Source organism: Podarcis cretensis (assembly GCF_951804945.1).
Source record: "Podarcis cretensis genome assembly, chromosome: 17".
Classification (NCBI taxonomy): Eukaryota; Metazoa; Chordata; class Lepidosauria; order Squamata; family Lacertidae; genus Podarcis; species Podarcis cretensis.
This window is the reverse complement of record NC_137187.1, coordinates 42,687,949-42,710,682: the sequence shown is the minus strand read 5'-3', so window position 1 is coordinate 42,710,682 and position 22,734 is coordinate 42,687,949. Positions and strand designations below refer to the sequence as shown.

At 45.7% G+C, this 22,734-nt stretch overlaps 2 protein-coding genes across 5 annotated transcripts in view; one reads left to right on the top strand and one right to left on the bottom strand.

Moving 5' to 3' along the window:
* RBM10 (RNA binding motif protein 10) overlaps nucleotides 1–4,869 on the bottom strand; it is a 55,864-nt gene extending 50,995 nt beyond the window's left edge. For all 4 annotated transcript variants that reach the window (XM_079958676.1, XM_079958677.1, XM_079958678.1 and 1 more), the window contains exon 1: nucleotides 4,736–4,869. The gene's annotated coding sequence lies outside the window, so the exon portion shown is untranslated. The remainder of the gene's footprint in view (nucleotides 1–4,735) is intronic.
* Nucleotides 4,870–6,257: 1,388 nt separating this feature from the next.
* NDUFB11 (NADH:ubiquinone oxidoreductase subunit B11) overlaps nucleotides 6,258–22,734 on the top strand; it is a 58,916-nt gene continuing 42,439 nt past the window's right edge. Inside the window, exon 1 of the mRNA XM_079958850.1 lies at nucleotides 6,258–6,480. Within this exon, the coding sequence (XP_079814976.1) occupies nucleotides 6,280–6,480 (201 nt within the window). The 5' untranslated portion in view covers nucleotides 6,258–6,279. The remainder of the gene's footprint in view (nucleotides 6,481–22,734) is intronic.

Genomic DNA, 22,734 nt, shown 5'->3' with positions numbered 1-22,734 from the left:
TTGGGGAGGGGGTGTTGTGGTCTCAGTGCTGTTTGCTATCTCCCTGGTTGGTGTTATCACAATCTCCCTGATTATCTTGGTTTGAGATCTGCTTGGTGTCCTCTTGCAATGGGGCATGCTATGGTTAGGAGTTGTGGTGGTTCCTGGGTGTTGAGTTGCTGAGTTGAACAGGCATTGTCGTCTGGTGGCTTTTAAAGAGCATCTGGATTAGGCAGCCATTTTTATCACATCTGGGCTGTGTTTTAAGGACTTCTCTGGGGTTCCCGTAGTCGCCTCAGTGGTGTTGATGGAGTAGGAGGCAGATGAGCGGACAGACAAGTAGACCAGTTGACATGAAGGGGTTAGCAGGCAGAGGTGCAAGAGACCGATGGGGTGGGGCCAGAGGGAGGGTGTGTGTTAGGTGGGTTATCTGTGGATACACATGAGCGCACACACATGCACACTCATACACACAAAAGGGAGAATGGGATCCAGTTAAGAGTGGAAGGTGAGGTTAGGGATTCGTAGAGCTAAAAATTAAAGACTGGCAAGGGAGTGTTCAGAAATAGAACCAAACAAAACAGAAGCAAAAGGGGGGAAAGAAGAGAATGAAAGGGAAAAAGGAGAAGGGGGGAATAAAAAGTAAAATAAAAAGAAGAAAGGAGAAAAAGAAAGAACAGTAATGATAATGCTAATAAATTGCAGTGGTGGTTCTAGTTATAGTATGAGGTAAAAGACCACCAAGGGGGGGGTTGCTATTGAAAGTGGGTGGGGAGGTGTATGTATGTAGGTTATTTGTGAATGTGATTATTTGTTGGGGGCGGGAGAGAAAAGAAAAGAGAGATGAGGGATGGGGGGAATTTAAGAGTTAAGAAAGAGGGAAAGAGAACAAAAAACAAAAGGCAAAAAATGGAAGAGCCCCCCCCCCAAGAAGAACCTGAAGATGTTGAGGTGGTGGTATCTATCTGGAAGTGTTGTGTGTGTGTAATGATAAAAGTAAAAAAATAAAACATATAATAGAAAACCCCTTTGAGAGGGGAAAAAGATAAAATAAGATATAGATGTTGGAAGATTCCATTCCACCTTTTGTTGCAGACATGGGATTGTTGCGTATCACATGTCTGTTTACATTCCAGCACAAACTGCTGGGTCCCGTGAGTGGAACTTCAGCTCTGTGTATAGCTTTACTTTTGAGTCTCTCTTCGAGAAGACGAAAGGAGAGACATGCTTCTTTCTTCTGATTTATGTAAAATAAATCCGTAGTTTTACTATGTATTCACAGCCTACAGCCCCTTCCGTTGTGCAGTTTACTCTTCTACATACAGCGTGTTCAAGGCAGCAAGCTTGAGTTGCTGATTTACGTCGGAGCCAGAGGTCGATGAATCTCCACAGCGTGAAGGCTGAGAGGGAGATGATCCAGCTGGGGGCTAGCCAGCTGGCCTCCCAACCCCTGGATGCCGACAATATATGTGTGTGTGTATGTATTCTCTTTAAAGAAAAAGGGGAGAGGGGGGAGGAAAAAGAAAAGAGAGGAAGGGGAAAATAACAATAGAAATAATAATTTTTTGTTTGTTTTTTAAGAAAAGATGATAATAATGGGAGGGCAGGGAGAGAGAGAACTCCCCCCTATAAAACAAAAATAGAAAAATAAAGGAATCAGGTTTTCATTTTATTCTATTTTCTTTCTTTCTTTCTTTTCCCTATTTAATTTTAAAAAATGAGTAATAAAAGATAGGAAATCAGGGCTGAAGCATCGATCCCAGGCATTGGCCTGTGTTGGTTTAGGGCTCCTTTTGGGGCACTGCCATTTTGATTCCTTTGAGTTTGAAAAAATGGAGGTAAGAAATTTGAGGGGGAAAAGAAAAAAGAAAAAAAATGTATTAAAAATGTTTTTAAAATATTTTTGAAAAATTAAGGAAAAGGAACCAAAATAAGATCAAGATATTTTTAAAAGGATTTAAAAGAAGATCAAAGAAAAAACATCAAGAAGAAAAAACCTCTAATCAATGTATGTATGTGTTTTGGTGGGCCCTGCCTGTCTCCCTCGAGGTTGGGCCGGGGGCTGGGTTTGGACTGGGCCTCCATGCGGCTTCCGCTGGGCTTCCATGCAGCCTGCCTGGCTCTCCCGGTCCCCTCCTACCTCTCTTCACTTATGGCTGCTGCGGTGGCCACGGCAGTGGCTGGCAGGTGCTCGGTCAGGAGGTTGGCAGCTCCGCTGCACTCACTCTGAGCCTCACTGGGCCACTGCCAGGGTGATCCCTGTCCCGGTACAGCCAAGGTCTCTGGGAGCCTTGCGCAGTTCCCCCAATCACCGCGTTCGGTGCCCCTGGCTTCCGCTTGCTCGTGGCGATGCCTTTGGCAGCTCGGGGACCGGCCAGAGAACCTAGTTGGTGCTGGCAGTCCCTAGGAGCTCTGCACTGCCGTGGCACCTGCTATTTTGCCTCGCCAGAAGTCCCCATTTTATTTATTATAAATAAGTCCCTCAGCCTAGCTAGTGAGAGACAAGAAAAAACTAGTCATTGAATCCCATTGTACCAGCCAATGTGTTAAGATTTCCCCTTCCTCCCTTCAGCTTTCCAATCTGCTCTGAATGAAGGCCAAGACCAGTTTGCATAGGTGGGATAATACTATTGAATATCCCTCTGCATATTCTATTGCTGAATTAGCTGCTGGTTTTCTATTAGGTTTATCTGTTGTCTCTATTCAACTAATTGTTTCTTACATGCCTGCACTTTGAAGACTGTTCAGAAACTGCAGTTAGCAAACTAACTCCTGAATTTTTAACTACATGGGAATATGGCTCATATCTCACCAATTTCTTCCCACAACTGCAGTGACTTACAGTCTATATATTTAAAACCCTTTTACTTGGCATTTTAATTACAGTACTGTTGTACTAAGCATATACTTTCCTCCACAAACAGCTCTGTCCTACAGACCAAGCATCTGCAAAGAGCATGACAGCAGGTAGAAGCCAGGCTCCTGTCAGAGCATGGACTTAAATTCCACAACTATGTTACTTAAATTAGCCTCGTGTGATCCATATACATTTCCACCTCATGTTAAATTCTTAGTAGCACCTTCCCAATCTAACCAGGTCTGTCCATGCCTATCCCACATTTTCTATTAAAAATTTTTAATGGAAAAGTGCATCATAGCCCTGGGTTGTATTCAAACCTGTGCAAGCAGAGTACAGTATTCTTCAAAACCTTTCATTAAGAAGCAACCAGCCTTGCCTAACAGAGGGCTCACAAAATATAGGATTTAAGTGTAGCAAAACAGATTTAACATATAACAACCAAAGTACCATAGGCTGCAATTTTATGCACTTACTTGAAAATAAGTTCTACATCAGTAGGACTTACTCAAAACTACAGGACAGGGCTATAGGAGTTTTCACCCTCTGCAGTTTCCCCCCAGAGCCATTATATATAGGACCCTGCCAGGTGTTTATAAACATAAAAGATTTCTCTCCTGCAATGGAAAATTGGATTTGATGACTTAGCTCTTGCTCTGCAATTCTATTGCCTTTACCATTGGCTTCTATATTATACACTGTAGGGATGGAATTAAATACCACATAATATACAAAGCCTAGTAGCAGGTTTTCACATCTTGGAGTAGCTAACTGCTACCGACTTTAAAATAATTATTATTCAACAAAGATATTTCAAAGAGTTATTTAGGTGTAAAACTGAAACACAAAACTATGACCTACAGTTCTTAAATAAGCAAAGGAATTATTATTATTAATTGCCTGCCCTTCACCCAAAGTCCCAGAGAGAGTTGTAACATTAAAACACAATATAAAAACAGTTTAAAACAACTTACAACCACAGAAATAAGATTAGTCTTCAAAATATACACCTCAAGTGTCAAAAGGGTAAAAGTGAACCTTCAGCATTCCCTGGGAGCTGCATAATGAAGATGGCAGACGCACCTCTGTGGGGAAGGAGTTGCTTTTACAACCTATAACTGTGGCTGTTGTCACGGTTTTAAAATCCAGAAAGATCAGTATGTTCGTTTGTGCCAGCAAAAACAAATTAAAATTAAAAACAAATACTCCACAAGTTAAATTAGGCCACAATCGGAAATCAATTGACCTGGGACTAAATATCATCTTACTCAACAGGACTGACTTCTGAATACAGTAATCATGGTGAGAATTATAGGTAGCCTTTTGCGGGGGGGGGGGCACAAGACTCTCTGCAACTCCCAGGGATCCTTCGCCCACTGTACACCCTTTTGACTCCAGCACCTACACTGATGAGCCTTTGGGTCAATGTGTGGCAAATGAAGAGAATCACCCTAAGATCTACAGATGAAGGGCGGTATACAAACCTTAACAACAACAACAACAACAACAATTCTCCACATGAATTCTGCTGCGGGTCACAGAATCCTGTGAGATAATGTCCAAGTCTCTTCAACACAACAGGACTGTTTACTGGTCTTACGCATACAGAGGGAAGTATGTCACAGGGGTGGCATTGTAGCCAATGAAGGGGATCCGAGGCGCGCTTGTTGCTCATGAGGGAGAGCAAGAAACAGCACGAGATAATGCGCACACGCGTGTACACACGGATCCACACGCGCGCACCAGACCCACACGCCCCGCCCCGCGGTGGGCCGTTTGCGCCGCCCGAGGGCCTCTTTCGCCAGGCGCCCTCGTCCCGCCCGGCCCTCGCCTCCTCCGGCGGCGCCCTCCCTTCTCCGCGGCGGCCTCCATCTCTCGCCCTCTCGCCCGCTTCCTCACCTGGCGAGCGCCTCCCTCACGAAGGGATTCGCCCCTCACGGCGGCCGCCTCACAAAATGGCGGCCCCTCCGCAGCCCCTCCTTCCGGAGACACTGGCTGGCCGGACACCCTTCCCGCCCCTCGCGCATTGGACGTGCCGGCCCCGCAGCGACCGTCCGCTCTCCGGACGGGATTGGCGGAAGCCGGTGCCACTCAGAGTTCGCTTCGACCAGCGACCAGCCCGCGCCTCCCTGCCAGACGGGCTTCGGCGCCGCTTTATCGCGCGCGGCCTCCCGCAAAGGATCATGGGGTGATCCTGTCCTTTTAAGCTGGGCTGCCGCGATTCGGAGCTCCGGGCGGGTTTTGGTTTTCCCCTAATGGTCTCGGCGCCCGCAATAAACTCCTTTCCCGCCGTTCATCGGCGCGCTCCTCAGCTGCTCGCTCCTTCTAAGGGAAGTGTCCTTTGCCGCCTGCTCCCTTGGGGTCCCTTGCGCCCCCTCGTTTCCCCGGCCGGCTGGCGGGCCTGGGAAACGGCTTCCGACCCCGCTGTGCAGCTGGGCCTTCCCCTCAGCGCGAAGGCGGCTCCCGGGGTAAGCTGGCCCGAGGCTGCCTGGCTCGCGGGGCTGCTGGCGGGACAGCCTGGGAGCCGCCACGAGGAAAGACGGGGGCCGAGACAACAGAAGCCCGCGCATCAAGATCCACGAGGAGCGGAGCACCGCGGCCTCGCCGGTGATTTCATAGGCTTGGTCCCGGACCTGCTGATCCGCACGTGCCCCTGGGGAGAAGGCAGGCAGCTGGAATTAAACTCCCATCCCTCCTTGCTGAAAACTCAGAAGCCGTCGTGCGGGCAGCTGTCTGGAATTTTCGCCAGGAGGCGCGTGGACTTTCAATATAGATAATAGATTCTCTCTCTCTCTCTCTGCCAAGCATTGGCCAGATCGCATGGGGTCACAGGCCGCCCGCACAGGGTCGGTGTCCCTTTCGTTGGAAGAAAATTTGTCTGGACGACATTGTGGAGACCCGTGCTTTAAGAAATAGGGTTTATTCGTCTGTATGGAGGGGGTCCGGAGCATGGCAGGCAGTCCTTTCTTCACTCAAGAGCAGCTACCCTGGTCCCACCTGGGACCAGGAGTTGTGGTCGAGCCTCGGAGGCTCTCTTGTAATGCCGACAGCTCTGCTCTTCCCTCCGCCAGCTAGACAGGTTTGCAAAAGGCAGCCCAGGAGTTCCCTTGCAGCTTATATTCTCTCTTCATATCGCAAACAACCCCAAATGCTAGCATTTATTAATTTTAGGGCTTAGGGGGACCCTCCCCCCACAAGCTCTTTTACACCAGTTACAGTAGCCTCTTTATCATTGAAGCAAGTCTGAGGGCTCAGCGGAACTCCTCGGGCTGCAGGAGAGACTCTCCATCCTAGGCAGGGTCGGGAGATTCCCCCCAAGCCAAAGCCTTTCCTTTTTTCTGGCGGAAAACCCCCAGGAGAGTGACCCATGGCCCTTCCCGCGCGCCTTCCTTCCCCGCCCCTTCCGCCCAGCGAGACTTCCGCTTCCGGCAGCGCTGTCGACCATGGCGGCCCTTCGGCGGCTGGCGGGCGTGCAGAGGTTGCTGGGGTTACCGGCCCGGGCGGCCCGCGCTGTCTCTTCCGGGGGACCGGCCAGCTCCTCGGCGACGGTGCAGGTGCCGCCCGCCTCGAGCCCCGCGCAGGTGGCGCCTCCGCGCAAGCACCACCACGACGACGACGACGAGGGGGTGTCCGTCTTCATGAAGGTGAGCGGGGGGGGGCGAGACGCGCGAATCCTGCCCGTCAGTTCCCAGGGCCACGAGCCCCGGGGATCCTGGAAGAGTAGAAGGGACCCCGAGCTCTGCGGAGGGAGCTACCTGCCTAACCCAGAGGCTTCCTTGCAAGGGGCAAAAGAACATGGCTTTTTGAATGTCCCCGGCAAACGTCTTGTCACCGGGGGCGAACCACAGACACCCAGGGAAGAAGGAGCAAGCAGGGAAGAAAGATCAGCATTGGGATCTGCTGCCCCTGGGGATCATGCAGGGGGAGGCGGTTGCTGACCCTGGTCCCTGGGATGCTGTTGTTGGTGTTTTCTGGGCAGGGTGGATGCTTCAGGGACCTGCACCTGTGCTGTGCTGCAGGATTCCAGTGCCCAGTAGCACCTTAGAGACCAACTAAGTTTGTTCTGGGTATAAGCTTTCGTGTGGTCTCTAAGGTGCTACTGGACAATTTTTTATTTTTTTATTTATTTCAACTGCATCAGACCAACACGGCTACCTACCTGAATCTAAGATTCCATTGCGTTCTTGCCTCTGCATGCAGGACGGTGCCACTGCCAGAGAGCAAGGGACAGATCAATGATACAGGGAGTTTCCTCTGTCTTTGAGAAGCATTAAGTGGTAGGTGCTTCCAACAGTGGCATAGGAACACAGGAAGCTGCCTTATACTGAGATCAGATACATGGTTCCATCCAGGTAAGTATTGTCTGCACTGATTGGCAGTAGCTCTGTAGGATAGAGGAGTCTCTCCCAGCCCTACCTCGAAGTGTCAGGGATTGAGCACGACGCCTTCTCAGTGCAAATTAGATTTTCTGCCATGTGGTTGTGGTTCACTTTCCGTGAATGCTTCAGACTCACTTGTGGGTATCACTGTTGTACTGGGTAGAGAGATATTCAGTGCACACTGAAGATAGCTTTGGGACTTTCTTAATTTTTGAAAAGTGTCGCAAGTTCATGTTCTTGGTGATTACGGTATTTTTTGCCCAAATTAATCATTGATTTTACAACAGACTAAGAGTCACTTGAGCTCCATATGTCACCATGAAAGATTCATTATGTTTCTTAACTAATGCTATGTGAAAACTAGCCCAGGATAGCACTTCAATATGCAATGCTGCTTGCCATTGTATTGTGCACACTTGTATATATCTCAATAGTGTGCTAGATAGGGAGAAGTTTTTCTCCCTCTCATAACACTGAAACCTAGGATTACCTAAAGAAGCTGAATGGGGGATGTCACTCCTGTGAGGCTCTTCCATATGTGCTCCTCTGTCCCTCCACTTTGCTGGATCACTTGTGTGGTACCAGATACTTATTTAGAATCTATACGATTCTAAGAATCTCTAAAACAATAGTAACAACATTAACAAAATAGCTTAAGTTCATGTATACACTCTCTGCACCCCCATGAGTCGTAATCTTTCCTTCTATTCAGTTCATTAATATACACACAAAATACACATAATGCCCATTGTTAAGTCAGCTCAACCAGATGAGGAGGCTGAGTAGAACTTCCAGTGGTCATGGCAGGGGTGGCTTCTGTTTTCTAGTACACAAAGTGATCCCATAACAAGGATCCCAAAATTTACAGATCTAAGCTTCCTGTATGCTTTGTTACTTTCATCCGATTCTGTTGTAGCTGATTCCCATTTCCAAAAAGATTGCTGCTGTTCCTGAGTCAATCTTTCCTTTCCCTGTCTGTTTCTCTCATCTGTATATCAGTGGACCCCTTGCAAAGGCTTTTATCCGGGGTTTCCCAAACTGGACCATAGGCCCACTGGGGTTCATTCAGGTGTTCCACATAGCCTGTTGGCATTAAATATTCCAAGAGATATTTTTTTATTGTATTTTTGTTGTGGCTTTTAGTTCTTGTGTTTAAACTCTGGAATGCAAATTGTAGTACAATAAAATAAAATAGAAGAGAGAAAATAAGCAACAAAATGTGATTAAAAATCAAACAGCATGTAGCGCAGTGCACGACAGTTGCTACAGCAAACAGAAAAATTAAGTGGTCTGCTCAGACCATCAGCAGTTTTCAAGTGGTCCATGGAGGGAAAAGAGTGTGAGAAGCACCAGCATAGAAGGTTCTTGCCTAGTAGCTCTTCCTTTCTTCCATGTGGCAAAGCATTCGAGAAAGCAGGACTGAGGACCAGGTCCCGACAGCACACAGGCAGCTTTCCACTTACAGTTGTCTCCTTCGAAGTCTTATTTTGAGGCCTTATTTTGCCGTGCATATTTCTAAAGCTGAGGCTCCGAAGCACAATACAGAGTTCTTAGTTCTTCAGCATCCACAGTGCGTTATTGCAGGCATGTCCAACTTCAAGTAGGCTGTGATCTACTATCTAGTATTAAAAACTGGCAGTGATCTACCACACTCCCATTGTCATTCTTCAACTTCTTTGCTTTAGGGGCAAGGGGTAAAGCGTTGTTGGTGGCCAGGAAAACCCCCTTTCTTTCCTTAGCATGGATTTGTGGTCGATTCCATCGCCTTCTTCCACGTATCGCCAAGGCGGCAGCTACAGGCGGCTCTGTATGGAGGAGGAAAGAAAGGCACACTCCTTTTATCCAGCCTTATCCCGAATATGGAATGTCGGCACTCCCAGGCTCCACTTTCCTTTGTTCCCGAGGGGGACCGCTGCACCCTCAACCCGCCACATGAGCGCAGCCCTGCATCGCTCAGTGAAGGCAGCCCATCCGAGGGCAGCTTCATTAGCAGAGTGAAGTGAAAGAGGCGTGTGCTCTGGAGCTCACAGGATAGAATCATAGAGTTGGAAGAGACCACAAGGGCCATCGAGTCCAACCCCCTGCCAAGCAGGAAACACCATCAGAGCACTCCTGACATATGGTTGTCAAGCCTCTGCTTAAAGACCTCCAAAGAAGGAGACTCCACCACACTCCTTGGCAGCAAATTCCACTGTCAAACAGCTCTTACTGTCAGGAAGTTCTTCCTAATGTTTAGGTGGAATCTTCTTTCTTGTAGTTTGGAACCATTGCTCCATGTCCGCTTCTCTGGAGCAGCAGAAAACAACCTTTCTCCCTCCTCTATGTGACATCCTTTTATATATTTGAACATGGCTATCATATCACCCCTTAACCTCCTCTTCTCCAGGCTAAACATGCCCAGCTCCCTTAGCCGTTCCTCATAAGGCATCGTTTCCAGGCCTTTGACCATTTTGGTTGCCCTCCTCTGGACACGTTCCAGTTTGTCAGTGTCCTTCTTGAACTGTGGTGCCCAGAACTGGACACAGTACTCCAGGTGAGGTCTGACCAGAGCAGAATACAGTGGCACTATTACTTCCCTTGATCTAGATGCTATACTCCTATTGATGCAGCCCAGAATTGCATTGGCTTTTTTAGCTGCCGTGTCACACTGTTGGCTCATGTCAAGTTTGTGGTCAACCAAGACTCCTAGATCCTTTTTAAGAGAGTCTGTGTACTGGTCCAGTAAACGCTTCCGCTGCGCAACCAGCAACAGTTCTCTTTGCAGAGCATTAATTAAGTCCAGTGCAGAGATTCTTGTTGCAGTACAAGCTTCAGAGTCTCAGCAGCAAGGAAATAACGACACAGGGAAGCCTGTCTTTCCAAAGACAGGTTTATTGCAGAAAGATAACAGAAACACCTCCAGAGCTTTCAGACATTTTGCTTCACGCCTCCCAGGCACAGAAAACAAACACTCTTTATATACTGAGCAACTTAACAACTTAACGAGCTTGACTACTTAAAGTGACATGACATTGCTAACTTGCCAGCGTCTTAGGTTTCACACCCTAACACCCCCTCTCGCTGGCAATACAAAAACAAAATTACTTCAGACCCATTTCTTCACAAAAGTTTTCATGCCGCTGAAACCCAAGCGGTTTTGTAAAACCATCAGCTTGATTTTCATGACTGGGACAGTAATTTAATTTAACAATTCCTGCTTTTACCGTTTGACAAACATTTTGAAAACGGATATCCAAATGTTTTGTACGACCTTTAAACTGCCCATTTTGTGCTAACTTAAGACATGGTTGATTATCACCCCATACAGTGATTGGAGTGATGGCCTTTTCATACATCTCTTGTGCCAAGCATTTGTAAAATTCTAGATCTCTACATAACTCAGATAAGGCACAGAACTCAGCTTCTGTTGACGACAAAGCAATCAGGTTCTGTTTCTTGGATCTCCACCCAATCAGAGAGTTACCAAATTTTATTACACAGCCAGACACTGATTTTCTATCCTTTAAATTTCCCCAATCACTATCTGCCCAAGAAGTAATCTGTGCTTGTCCTTCAGAAGATAATTCAAGGCAAAAATCTTTGGTGTATTGTAAATATCTTAACACTCTTTGAATTCCTTTCCATGCATTTACACTAGGTTTTGAAGCTTCTCTGTTGAGTAAGTTAACAGCGTAAGCAATGTCTGGTCTACTCCATTGCGAAAGATGAAGTAAGCTTCCCAGTGCTGACTGAAAGATTTCAGCACGCTTGAATTCAGCACTATCCTTGAACTCATTGTCTTTTACAAAACCCATTTCCATTGGTGTTCTAACACCTGCACACTCCGTCATGCCAAACTTTTTCAACATTTGCAATATCTTGCCTTTTTGATTCAGTAGAAAACTGCCATTTTTGGTCCTATCTATCTGAACACCAAGGTAGACCTTTACATCACCAAGATTCTTAACTTTGAAGTGTTTATTTAACTCTTTGGCTAGTTTTTTTACTTGTTCTTGTGTCTTTGAAGTATAAATCAGGTCATCTACATAAACAAGCAAAGATTCTTGGGCATCTCCTGAACCTCTGAAGTATAAGCAATTGTCAGCCTTGCTCCTGCTAAAACCAATGCCTACCAAAACGTCATTCAAACACTCATTCCAATTATGAGCAGATTGCTTGAGTCCATAAATAGATTTATGTAGTTTCCATACCTGATTTGATTTACCAACTTTCAATCCTGGCGGTAGCTCCATATAGAGCTCTTCAGCCAAGTCTGAATGAAGATAAGCTGTAGAGACATCAAATTGATTCACTTTGAACCCTTTCTGAGCAGCAACTGCTAATAGTGCCCGAAGGGTTTCACTCCTTGAAGTGGGTGCATAGACTTCGGAATAATGTAACCCCTTTCTTTGAGTAAAAACTCGAGCTACAAGCCTTGCTTTGTACTCTGGTTTCCCCATCGCTGTTGTCTTTATCCTGTACACCCACCTACAACTTACTGCCTTGGTACCTTCTGGCAGTTTGGTGATGGAAAACACACCCAGTTCTTTCATAGAATTCAACTCTTTTTGCATGGCCTCACGCCACCTACTGGCCTCCTCCTGGGGTAATTGCTCAACTTCCTCAAAACTTTCAGGTTCGCAATTTGCCAAACCAGCCCAAACACTAATAGCTTGGTACCTTTCAGGAGGTTTACCTTTGTTGGCACGCTTGGAACGCCTTAACAGTTCCTGCGATGTTCCTTCAGTTTCCCCCTCTGACCCAGAATCACTAGTCGTCACCTGCTTGTCACTAGTAGTTGAAGAACTTTCTGATTCTGACTTTACACGTCTCTCTTGCTGTACGGGTGAACTTTTAGAGCTAGAAGATTCTGACTTTACAGACTTGGGTGAACTGGGTGATTTCTCACCTTCGTCCTCAGACTCAAATTCCTCAGCCTGTTCTGGAACTAATACCTGCCCTGGGGCCTGAGTTTCATTATTACTGTTCACAACATCAAATAGTATGTCAGGATTTCCATGAATTTTATTCCAACCATCCTGTTCACAAAATTCCGCACTTCTGCTGATTGTGATTTTCGTTTGATTGCCTTCTACATTCACAAATCTCCAACCTTTTGTGTTGGCTTGATAACCACAGAAAAGCATTTCTTTAGATCTAGGATCGCCTTTCCTACGTTGTGCCCTAGGCACCAGCACATAAGCACGACATCCAAAAACTCTTAGATGATCAATTTTTGGTTTTTTTCCAAATAGCATGAAGTAAGGAGTGTTGCCTACTGTGCTATTGTACACTCTGTTAAAAGTATAATTCGCATACAGTGCAGCCTCAGCCCAAAACCGCTGTGGAAGTCCAGAATCAAACAGCAAAGCAGCAATGGCTTCCTGTAATGTTCGAAATTTTCTTTCGGCAACTGCATTCTCCTGTGGTGAATAGGGATTGGTAAGTCTATGAACTATACCTTTCCTTTTTAACCACGTCTCCAGCGTGTGGTTCACATATTCCCCACCACGATCTGATTGTATTTTACGCACCCTGGCGTCAAATTTACATTCGACTTCTTCAATCCAATCCATCAGGATGGAAGCTGCTTGTGATTTTTCTTTCAGAAAGAAAACCCAACTAGCCCTTGAAAAATCATCCACCAAAATTTGCATAAATCTCGCACCTCCAAGCGATTTGACTGGCATAGGGCCACACACGTCTGTGTGCACAAGTTCAAAGGGTTTCTTGCTTACTCTATCAGATCTAGGATAGTTACATGTCTTAACCTTAGCATGTTTACAAGCACAACAATCCAGAAAATTTGGACAGGGTTTAATGTTACACTCCTCAGCTAAATCTGGCATCTTGCCTACATACTTAAAGCATATATGAGCTAACCTTCTGTGTAGTAGATGTGCACAACCTGTATGAGGAGCCTTATTTACACACTTAGCTTGCGCTTCACCTGTTGAACATCTACCTGCTGCTAACTGCTCTTCATCCAAAACAAAAAGCCCATCCTCACAGGGAATTTTAACTAGCTTCTTCCCCTGTTTCAAAATGGTGCACACATCATTTTCAAACTCAACCTTAAAACCACTTTTTACCAGGCATGACACACTCAAAAGTCCATTCTTCATTCCTGGAAGAACGAAAACAGGAAGGTTAGTTTGCAAACAATTAACATAAATTGTGCCTTTAAGGTTCATTTCTCGTTTACTATTGTCTGCTATAGTCACAGTTTTTGCAACTGGCAATGTCTTGCAGTTCATCAAGCTGCCACTAGATGTCGCTGGAACTAAACTGTGACTTGCTCCACTGTCAATAATCCACTTCAAGGTTTGTTGGCTCCTTTTAGGACTCTGTTGTGCTGCCATTGCAGATAGTCCCTTATCAGCACCTGCTCCCCCTCTGGATCGTTGATTCTTGTAGTTCTCACTTCGTCTTCCCCTGTAGCTCCGGAAACTGACCTTGGACTGTTGAAATTCCTGTTGCTTTTCTGGACACTTTGCTATCAAATGAAACCTGCTGCCACATCGAAAACATGACTTGCTGGCCATAGCAGACACTTGTGAGGCTTCCTTACAGCTCTGCCTGCTAGTTCCCCCACGCTCTATGGTTGCTCTATGGTGAATTCGCCTAAGAGCTTCCCAAATTTCAAATGCAGACCTTAAATTTTCCACATGAGGTAATTGGGAATCGTCTATCGATACCATCAACATGCATCTAGCTTTAGTGTCCATTTTATCATGTTCCCTGTTCTGAGCATGTGCAGCAGCCTGTTCCTCTGCTGTGGCATCTGCTGCAACAGCCACAAATGGCTTTCGCCTTTGGACATAGTCAGCCCACACTTCTTTGGCTTCCAACCAGACTTGAGCCCTCTTAGACCACTGCACGTAATTAGCAGAGTTCAACTTTGTAAAGGGAACCTGGAAATTTTCCACTGCCATTCTTGGGGTTGGCTGCTACTCCCTCTGTGTGCCCTTGCTTCTCTTTCCCCTTGGGATTTGTTTTACTCACTTTTCAGACGCCTCCAGCCTCCTCTGAAGCCTTTTAAACTTTTTTCCCTCCGTCTCTTCACTAGCAACCTACCACCGCCCTCTGTTTTTATTAACAGAACAAAAACACAACGGGAGGTCAAGCTAGCCTTTTGCAGCCTAATGAAGCTGTAAATCTTCACTTACGCAGCTCTCTCAACTTTCTGCAGCCTCTCAGTTCCTTTAAGAGCTGGATTTACGACCAAGCCAGTCTTCTCTCATCCGAAAGCTGCTTTCACTTTCTCTGCACACAATACAGCTGTAGAAACATAGAAAACCCATAACCTAAGAGAGTCTGTGTACTGGTCCAGTAAACGCTTCCGCTGCGCAACCAGCAACAGTTCTCTTTGCAGAGCATTAATTAAGTCCAGTGCAGAGATTCTTGTTGCAGTACAAGCTTCAGAGTCTCAGCAGCAAGGAAATAACGACACAGGGAAGCCTGTCTTTCCAAAGACAGGTTTATTGCAGAAAGATAACAGAAACACCTCCGGAGCTTTCAGACATTTTGCTTCACGCCCCCCAGGCACAGAAAACAAACACTTTATATACTGAGCAACTTAACAACTTAACGAGCTTGACTACTTAAAGTGACATGACATTGCTAACTTGCCAGCGTCTTAGGTTTCACACCCTAACACTTTTCACATGTACTGCTCTCAAGCCAGGTGTCCCCCATCTTGTATTTGTGCCTCTCATTTTTTTTTGCCCAAGTGCAATACTTTACATTTCTCCCTGTTAAAATTCATCTTGTTTGTTTTGGCCCAGTTCTCTAATCTGTCAAGGTCGTTTTGAAGTGTGATCCTGTCCTCTGGGGTGTTAGCCACCCCTCCCAGTTTGGTGTCATCTGCAAATTTGATCAGAATGCCCTTGAGTCCATCATCCAAGTCGTTGATAAAGATGTTGAATAAGACCGGGCCCAAGACAAAACCCTGTGGCACCCCAATAGTCACTCTTCTCCAGGATGAAGAGGAATCATTGATGAGCACCCTTTGGGTTCGGTCAGTCAGCCAGTTACAAATCCACTGAGTGGTAGCATAGTCAAGTCCGCATTTTACCAGCTTCTTTACAAGAATATCATGGGGCACCTTGTCAAATGCCTTGCTGAAATCAAGGTAGGCTACATCCACTGCGTTCCCTTCATCTACCAGGCTTGTAATTCTGTCAAAAAAACGAGATCAGGTTAGTCTGACATGACTTATTTTTCAGAAATCCATGCTGACTATTGGTGATCACAGCATTCCTTTCTAGGTGCTCACAGACTGTTTTCTTAATGATCTGCTCCAGAATCTTCCCTGGTATTGATGTCAGACTGACTGGGCGGTAATTATTTGGGTCCTCTCTTTTCCCCTTTTTGAAAATAGGGACAACATTTGCCCTCCTCCAGTCTGCCGGGACTTCGCCTGTTCTCCAGGAATTCTCAAAGATGACTGCCAGTGGTTCTGAGATCACATCTGCCACTTCTTTTAATACTCTTGGATGCAGTTCGTCTGGCCCTGGAGACTTGAATACATCTAAACTAGCCAAGTATTCTTGTACTATCTCCTTAGTTATTCTGGGCTGTGTTTTCTTTATCGGAGAAGACTGAGGCAAAGAAGGCATTGAGGAGTTCAGCCCTTTCTGTGTCCCCTGTTTGCATTTCACCATCTTCTCCTCTGAGTGACCCCACTGTTTCTTTGTTCTTCCTTTTGCTACGAACATACCCATAAAAGCCTTTTTTCTTGCTTTTAACCTCTCTAGCAAGCCTGAGTTCATTCTGTGCTTTAGCTTTTCTGACTTTGTGTCTACACGTGCTGGCTATTTGTTTGAGTTCCTCTTTGGTGGTTTCCCCCCTTTTCCATTTTTTGTACACATCCTTTTTTAATCTTAACTCAGTTAAAAGTTCTTTAGATAGCCACCCTGGCTTCTTTAGGCACCTTCCATGTTTCCGTCTCATTGGTATTGCCTGAAGTTGTGCTTTTACTATCTCCCTCTTAACAAACTCCCAGCCATCATGAACTCCCTTTCCTTTTAGTATTACTGTCCATGGGATCTCACCCAGCACTTCCCTAAGTTTTATGAAGTCGGCTTTCTTAAAGTCAAGAAATTGAGTCCTAGTATGCTTGGCTGCTCCTTTCCGCTGTATAGTAAACTTCAGAAGAGCATGATCACTCGCGCCTAATGATCCTTCCACTTCTACCCCACTAACCAGGTCATCCACATTGGTTAGGACCAGATCTAAAATGGCTGTTCCTCTTGTTGCTTCTCCCACTTTCTGGACAATGAAGTTGTCTGCAAGGCCAGTGAGGAATCTGTTTGACCTTATGCTCTTGGCTGAGTTTGATATCCAGCAAATATCCGGGTAATTGAAGTCCCCCATTACTACTATCTCCCTTCCTTTTGCATGCTTGGCCATTTGTTCCAGGAAGGCATCATCTATGTCCTCCGTTTGGCTTGGAGATCTATAGTAAACTCCCACAATGAGGTCACTGTTATTCTTCTCTCCCTTAATTTTGACCCAAATGCTCTCACTTTGGCTTTGAGGTTCTAAATCTTGGATCTCTTCACAGGTATACACATCCCTGACATATAACGCCACTCCTCCTCCTTTCTTGTCTGGTCTGTTTCTCTGAAATAGATTGTATCCTGAAAGCGAAGGCGTAGCTTGCTCCCTCCCACAGCTGAGCCCTGAACAAAGGCTGCCTAGCCATAGTGTGATCAACCAAAATCCATCCTGCGGGATCAACTCGTTGGACATGTCTGCATAGTGGCTTGTGCAATGCACCATCTTGCCACTAGGTGGTGCTGTGAATCCACATGCCATAGCTAGGCTAGGCATTCTTTTTCATAAATGAGCATGTATTGCTTGTTCTCTTTCCTCTGTAGCTGTGGTGCCTCAGGGAAATGTTAAATATCAGGGCCAGAGAGCTAGTGTTATTCACATTTCCCGTGAGCTTTATTGCAATGTTCAGTTCAATGCTGTTTCATTGTCTGGTGAAGTGAGGTCAAGGCTAAGAGGAAAATCTATTGCCTGCTTTGTCTGAAGTAGGTTTGCAGCCATTTGTGCTGCATGGGTGGGAACCCAGGAGCTGGGCAGGGGTTGGTCCTCAGGGCTGCGCTGGCATCACCTATGGGAACACTTTCTCCTCCCTTGCCACCACTTCTGCATTAGCTACACACCTGTAGTATCCTCTCTCATTTTTTACTGAACTTCAGTTACTCCTGGTTTTCACTGGCTTGCCACAAGTAGGTATGTGATGTTGAGTGGAGTGTTGTGGCTCTTCTTTCCTTGGGTTACAGCAGTCTTCTCCAGCCTGATGCTCTCCAGAGACCATTACTCCCATCATCCCTCGCCATGCTGGCTAAGGCTGATGAGTCTCACGACACCTGAAGGGCACCAGGTTGGGGGAGATTGGATTAAAAGTATGCAGAGATTGATGCATGTGACAAGGGCAATCTATCTATTGTCTTCTGTCTCAGGAGGAGACATGATTCTGCTCAATTTCTGGCAAAGTAATGTTGAAAAGGGAACACATTTTTGTCTTGAGTGAAGTGTTGTGAACCATTGGAATTAACTCTGGCCAGTCAAGCAAAGGCCCATTAAATCCCTCCTTCATTAATTTTACAATATTTCTATAAATAAACTTTAAACTTTTTCCAATCTTCTTCCACCGTCTCTTCTCCCTGGTCTCGGATTCTTCCAGTCCTTTCCGTCTATTCCATATGGTCCATCAACCTGGTGATCTTCTGTCCGAGGCTCTTAACTCTTTTCCAAGTCCCTTCTGCAGATCTTCTTCATATTTATACATGCACTTTACTTTGTCTTCTGCTGATCTTGTTCTTAGTTTCCAAGATCCAGGCAAATGGGGAGTGACCCAGCTCAGGTGAATGAGGAGCCTTGTGAAAGCCTCTGCTACTCTTGACATGGGAGGGTGGAAGCTTTGAAGAGCCTTTGACCTGCCTCCATGAGTGAACAGCTAAGATGTGCATTAGGGAAAAGGCTGTGTGTAAACCTCCATTGTTGTTCTCACTGCATGCAGCGGGTTGGAAATCTGACTTTGTGCTTGTGTCCTGGCTTTATGTGGGGAGAAGCAGCTGTGATGCATAATCAGAAGGGCCCTAGGAATGTGGGTCTCTACTGCAAGCCAAACGTAAAGTCCTTAGGCCACCAGTTGTTACCTTTCCCTGTCTTGAATCCTTTGTTGGAACTTGCACCAGCAAAGGACCCATCAAATAGGAGGGGCACTTCAGTAGATTTGAGTGCTGGCCATATAAAAAAATGGTGTGAAGCAGCATTCTTTGGGCAGTAGGTGTGGTGGGGCAGGGGGAGGCATTTCCCCCCTTCTAACTTTTTATCTGACTTTGGCTTTTAATAAAAAACCAAGCTCCAATCCCATGAGGTTGAGGGAGAGAGTATGTGTGTTGGGAGGGTTCTTTTGACATTATGTTTTCTCTGTCGACGTTTATGATGAGAATTGTGTATTGAAGCAGTAAGCCTGTGCCAAAGTGTGAACACAGGCATAGGCTGGTGCAGTCTCTTCCAGAATTGGGCACAGCGGTTTCTTTTTTCTTAACCTGTTATTAGCTATTTAGCATCCATCAGCAGAGGAAGTGTACCATTGCAGGGTGGTGGCCTGATAGATGAACAGATCTGGACAAAGCAGCATGGAAAGAACAGAGGCTGCAGGGATTTGCAACGTGTATTATTGTCTGTGTGTAGAGGGGCTGCCACTTTGATTTGTATTCTGGGCAATTTAGGAAGAAGTTTCATCAGAAAATTCACCAAGTAATCCTCCTATCTGCCTTACCATTTTTCCATTATGCTAGACAGGTCTCTCTCTCTCTCTCTCTCCCCCCCCCCCCCAGTTTCCTGTCTACTATCTCTTTACATTAATCATCAGAATTTAAACAAAGCCTAAATTTAGTACTTCATGTGCCATTGTAGTGATGTATATGAAGCTGGTGTTTAGTCAGTGTGCACACTGCTCTGGAAAGTTGGGAGACCCTCTGGAGATGATATTTTTTGGAGGGAGTGAAACTCTAGGTGGAAAAAAGGGCACATCCCATTTCACAAGTGGAAATCAGAGGGCACCACTGGATGCCATGAAGGTAATTGCAGATCTTTAAAAATCACCAGGGATATAAACAGAGGAGAAGATTTGTAAGACACTGGTTTGCATTCAACGTAGCACTGTGGCTAAATTTCCATCAGTTCAAAGATTTTTCTTGCACAACAGGACCTTCTCCCACTCTCTTCCCCCCTGCCCCCTTAAATCTGTTCTGGGCTCCCCCCAATTTGCCAGCTTGGGGTACACGTGGAAGGGGAGTTTCTTTGTGCTAGCAGAATTATTTGCACTGGCTTTAGTTAAATATGGCTCATGAGTTTTTCGGAGTTTCCATAGGTTACACTTGAATTGGGTGTTGAATTGTACAAGAAAAGCTGTAAAGAGAGACCTAGTGGTGGGAGGAAAAAATCCTTAAATAAGAGACACGGGGGAATGATTAATGGACTTCAATGTCTGTACACTAATGTGCAAAGCATGGGAAATAAACAAGATGAGCTTGAGCTTTAGGTACAGCAAACTAAATATGACATAATAGGCATCACTGAAACCTGGTGGAATAAGTCCCACGACTGGAATGTAATAATGGAGGGATACAATCTATTTCAGAGAAACAGACCAGACAAGAAAGGAGGAGGAGTGGCGTTATATGTCAGGGATGTGTATACCTGTGAAGAGATCCAAGATTTAGAACCTCAAAGCCAAAGTGAGAGCATTTGGGTCAAAATTAAGGGAGAGAAGAATAACAGTGACCTCATTGTGGGAGTTTACTATAGATCTCCAAGCCAAACAGAGGACATAGATGATGCCTTCCTTGAACAGATGGCCAAGCGTGCAAAAGGAAGGGAGATAGTAGTAATGGGGGACTTCAGTTACCCGGATATTTGCTGGATGTCAAACTCAGCCAAGAGCATAAGGTCAAACAGATTCCTCACTGGCCTTGCAGACAACTTCGTTGTCCAGAAAGTGGGAGAAGCAACAAGAGGAATAGCCATTTTAGATCTGGTCCTAACCAATGTGGATGACCTGGTTAGTGGGGTAGAAGTGGAAGGATCATTAGGCGCGAGTGATCATGCTCTTCTGAAGTTTACTATACAGCGGAAAGGAGCAGCCAAGCATACTAGGACTCAATTTCTTGACTTTAAGAAAGCCGACTTCATAAAACTTAGGGAAGTGCTGGGTGAGATCCCATGGACAGTAATACTAAAAGGAAAGGGAGTTCATGATGGCTGGGAGTTTGTTAAGAGGGAGATAGTAAAAGCACAACTTCAGGCAATACCAATGAGACGGAAACATGGAAGGTGCCTAAAGAAGCCAGGGTGGCTATCTAAAGAACTTTTAACTGAGTTAAGATTAAAAAAGGATGTGTACAAAAAATGGAAAAGGGGGGAAACCACCAAAGAGGAACTCAAACAAATAGCCAGCACGTGTAGACACAAAGTCAGGAAAGCTAAAGCACAGAATGAACTCAGGCTTGCTAGAGAGGTTAAAAGCAAGAAAAAAGGCTTTTATGGGTATGTTCGTAGCAAAAGGAAGAACAAAGAAACAGTGGGGTCACTCAGAGGAGAAGATGGTGAAATGCAAACAGGGGACACAGAAAGGGCTGAACTCCTCAATGCCTTCTTTGCCTCAGTCTTCTCCGATAAAGAAAACACAGCCCAGAATAACTAAGGAGATAGTACAAGAATACTTGGCTAGTTTAGATGTATTCAAGTCTCCAGGGCCAGACGAACTGCATCCAAGAGTATTAAAAGAAGTGGCAGATGTGATCTCAGAACCACTGGCAGTCATCTTTGAGAATTCCTGGAGAACAGGCGAAGTCCCGGCAGACTGGAGGAGGGCAAATGTTGTCCCTATTTTCAAAAAGGGGAAAAGAGAGGACCCAAATAATTACCGCCCAGTCAGTCTGACATCAATACCAGGGAAGATTCTGGAGCAGATCATTAAGCAAACAGTCTGTGAGCACCTAGAAAGGAATACTGTGATCACCAATAGTCAGCATGGATTTCTGAAAAATAAGTCATGTCAGACTAACCTGATCTCATTTTTTTGACAGAATTACAAGCCTGGTAGATGAAGGGAACGCAGTGGATGTAGCCTACCTTGATTTCAGCAAGGCATTTGACAAGGTGTCCCATGATATTCTTGTAAAGAAGCTGTTAAAATGTGGACTTGACTATGCTACCACTCAGTGGATTTGTAACTGGCTGACTGACCGAACCCAAAGGGTGCTCATCAATGGTTCCTCTTCATCCTGGAGAAGAGTGACTAGTGGGGTGCCACAGGGTTCTGTCTTGGGCCCGGTCTTATTCAACATCTTTATCAACGACTTGGATGATGGACTCAAGGGCATTCTGATCAAATTTGCAGATGACACCAAACTGGGAGGGGTGGCTAACACCCCAGAGGACAGGATCACACTTTAAAACGACCTTGACAGATTAGAGAACTGGGCCAAAACAAACAAGATGAATTTTAACAGGGAGAAATGTAAAGTATTGCACTTGGGCAAAAAAAAATGAGAGGCACAAATACAAGATGGGGGACACCTGGCTTGAGAGCAGTACATGTGAAAAGGATCTAGGAGTCTTGTTTGACCGCAAACTTGACATGAGCCAACAGTGTGACGCGGCAGCTAAAAAAGCCAATGCAATTGTGGGCTGCATCAATAGGAGTATAGCATCTAGATCAAGGGAAGTAATAGTGCCACTGTATTCTGCTCTGGTCAGACCTCACCTGGAGTACTGTGTCCAGTTCTGGGCACCACAGTTCAAGAAGGACACTGACAAACTGGAACGTGTCCAGAGGAGGGCAACCAAAATGGTCAAAGGCCTGGAAACGATGCCTTATGAGGAACGGCTAAGGGAGCTGGGCATGTTTAGCCTGGAGAAGAGGAGGTTAAGGGGTGATATGATAGCCATGTTCAAATATATGAAAGGATGTCACATAGAGGAGGGAGAAAGGTTGTTTTCTGCTGCTCCAGAGAAGCGGACACGGAGCAATGGTTCCAAACTACAAGAAAGAAGATTCCACCTAAACATTAGGAAGAACTTCCTGACAGTAAGAGCTGTTCGACAGTGGAATTTGCTGCCAAGGAGTGTGGTGGAGTCTCCTTCTTTGGAGGTCTTTAAGCAGAGGCTTTACAGCCATATGTCAGGAGTGCTCTGATGGTGTTTCCTGCTTGGCAGGGGGTTGGACTCGATGGCCCTTGTGGTCTCTTCCAACTCTATGATTCTATGATTCTAAGAAGCCCACGCCGAGTTTTATGAGCTTCCAGCCTCCCATGTTAAGAAGTGAGGTGTTGTGTTTTGCACCAACTACATTCTGTCCAGCCATCAAGACCTGCTCTGTACACCGCACTGTACAGTTCCACAGAGGCTTATAAAAATAAAGGAAGTAGAAGGGCTGGGATAAGTTTAAGAGAGAACTTGGTTGGAAGGATGCCAAAATTGCCTTATGGTTTAGTAAATTGCAGGGAG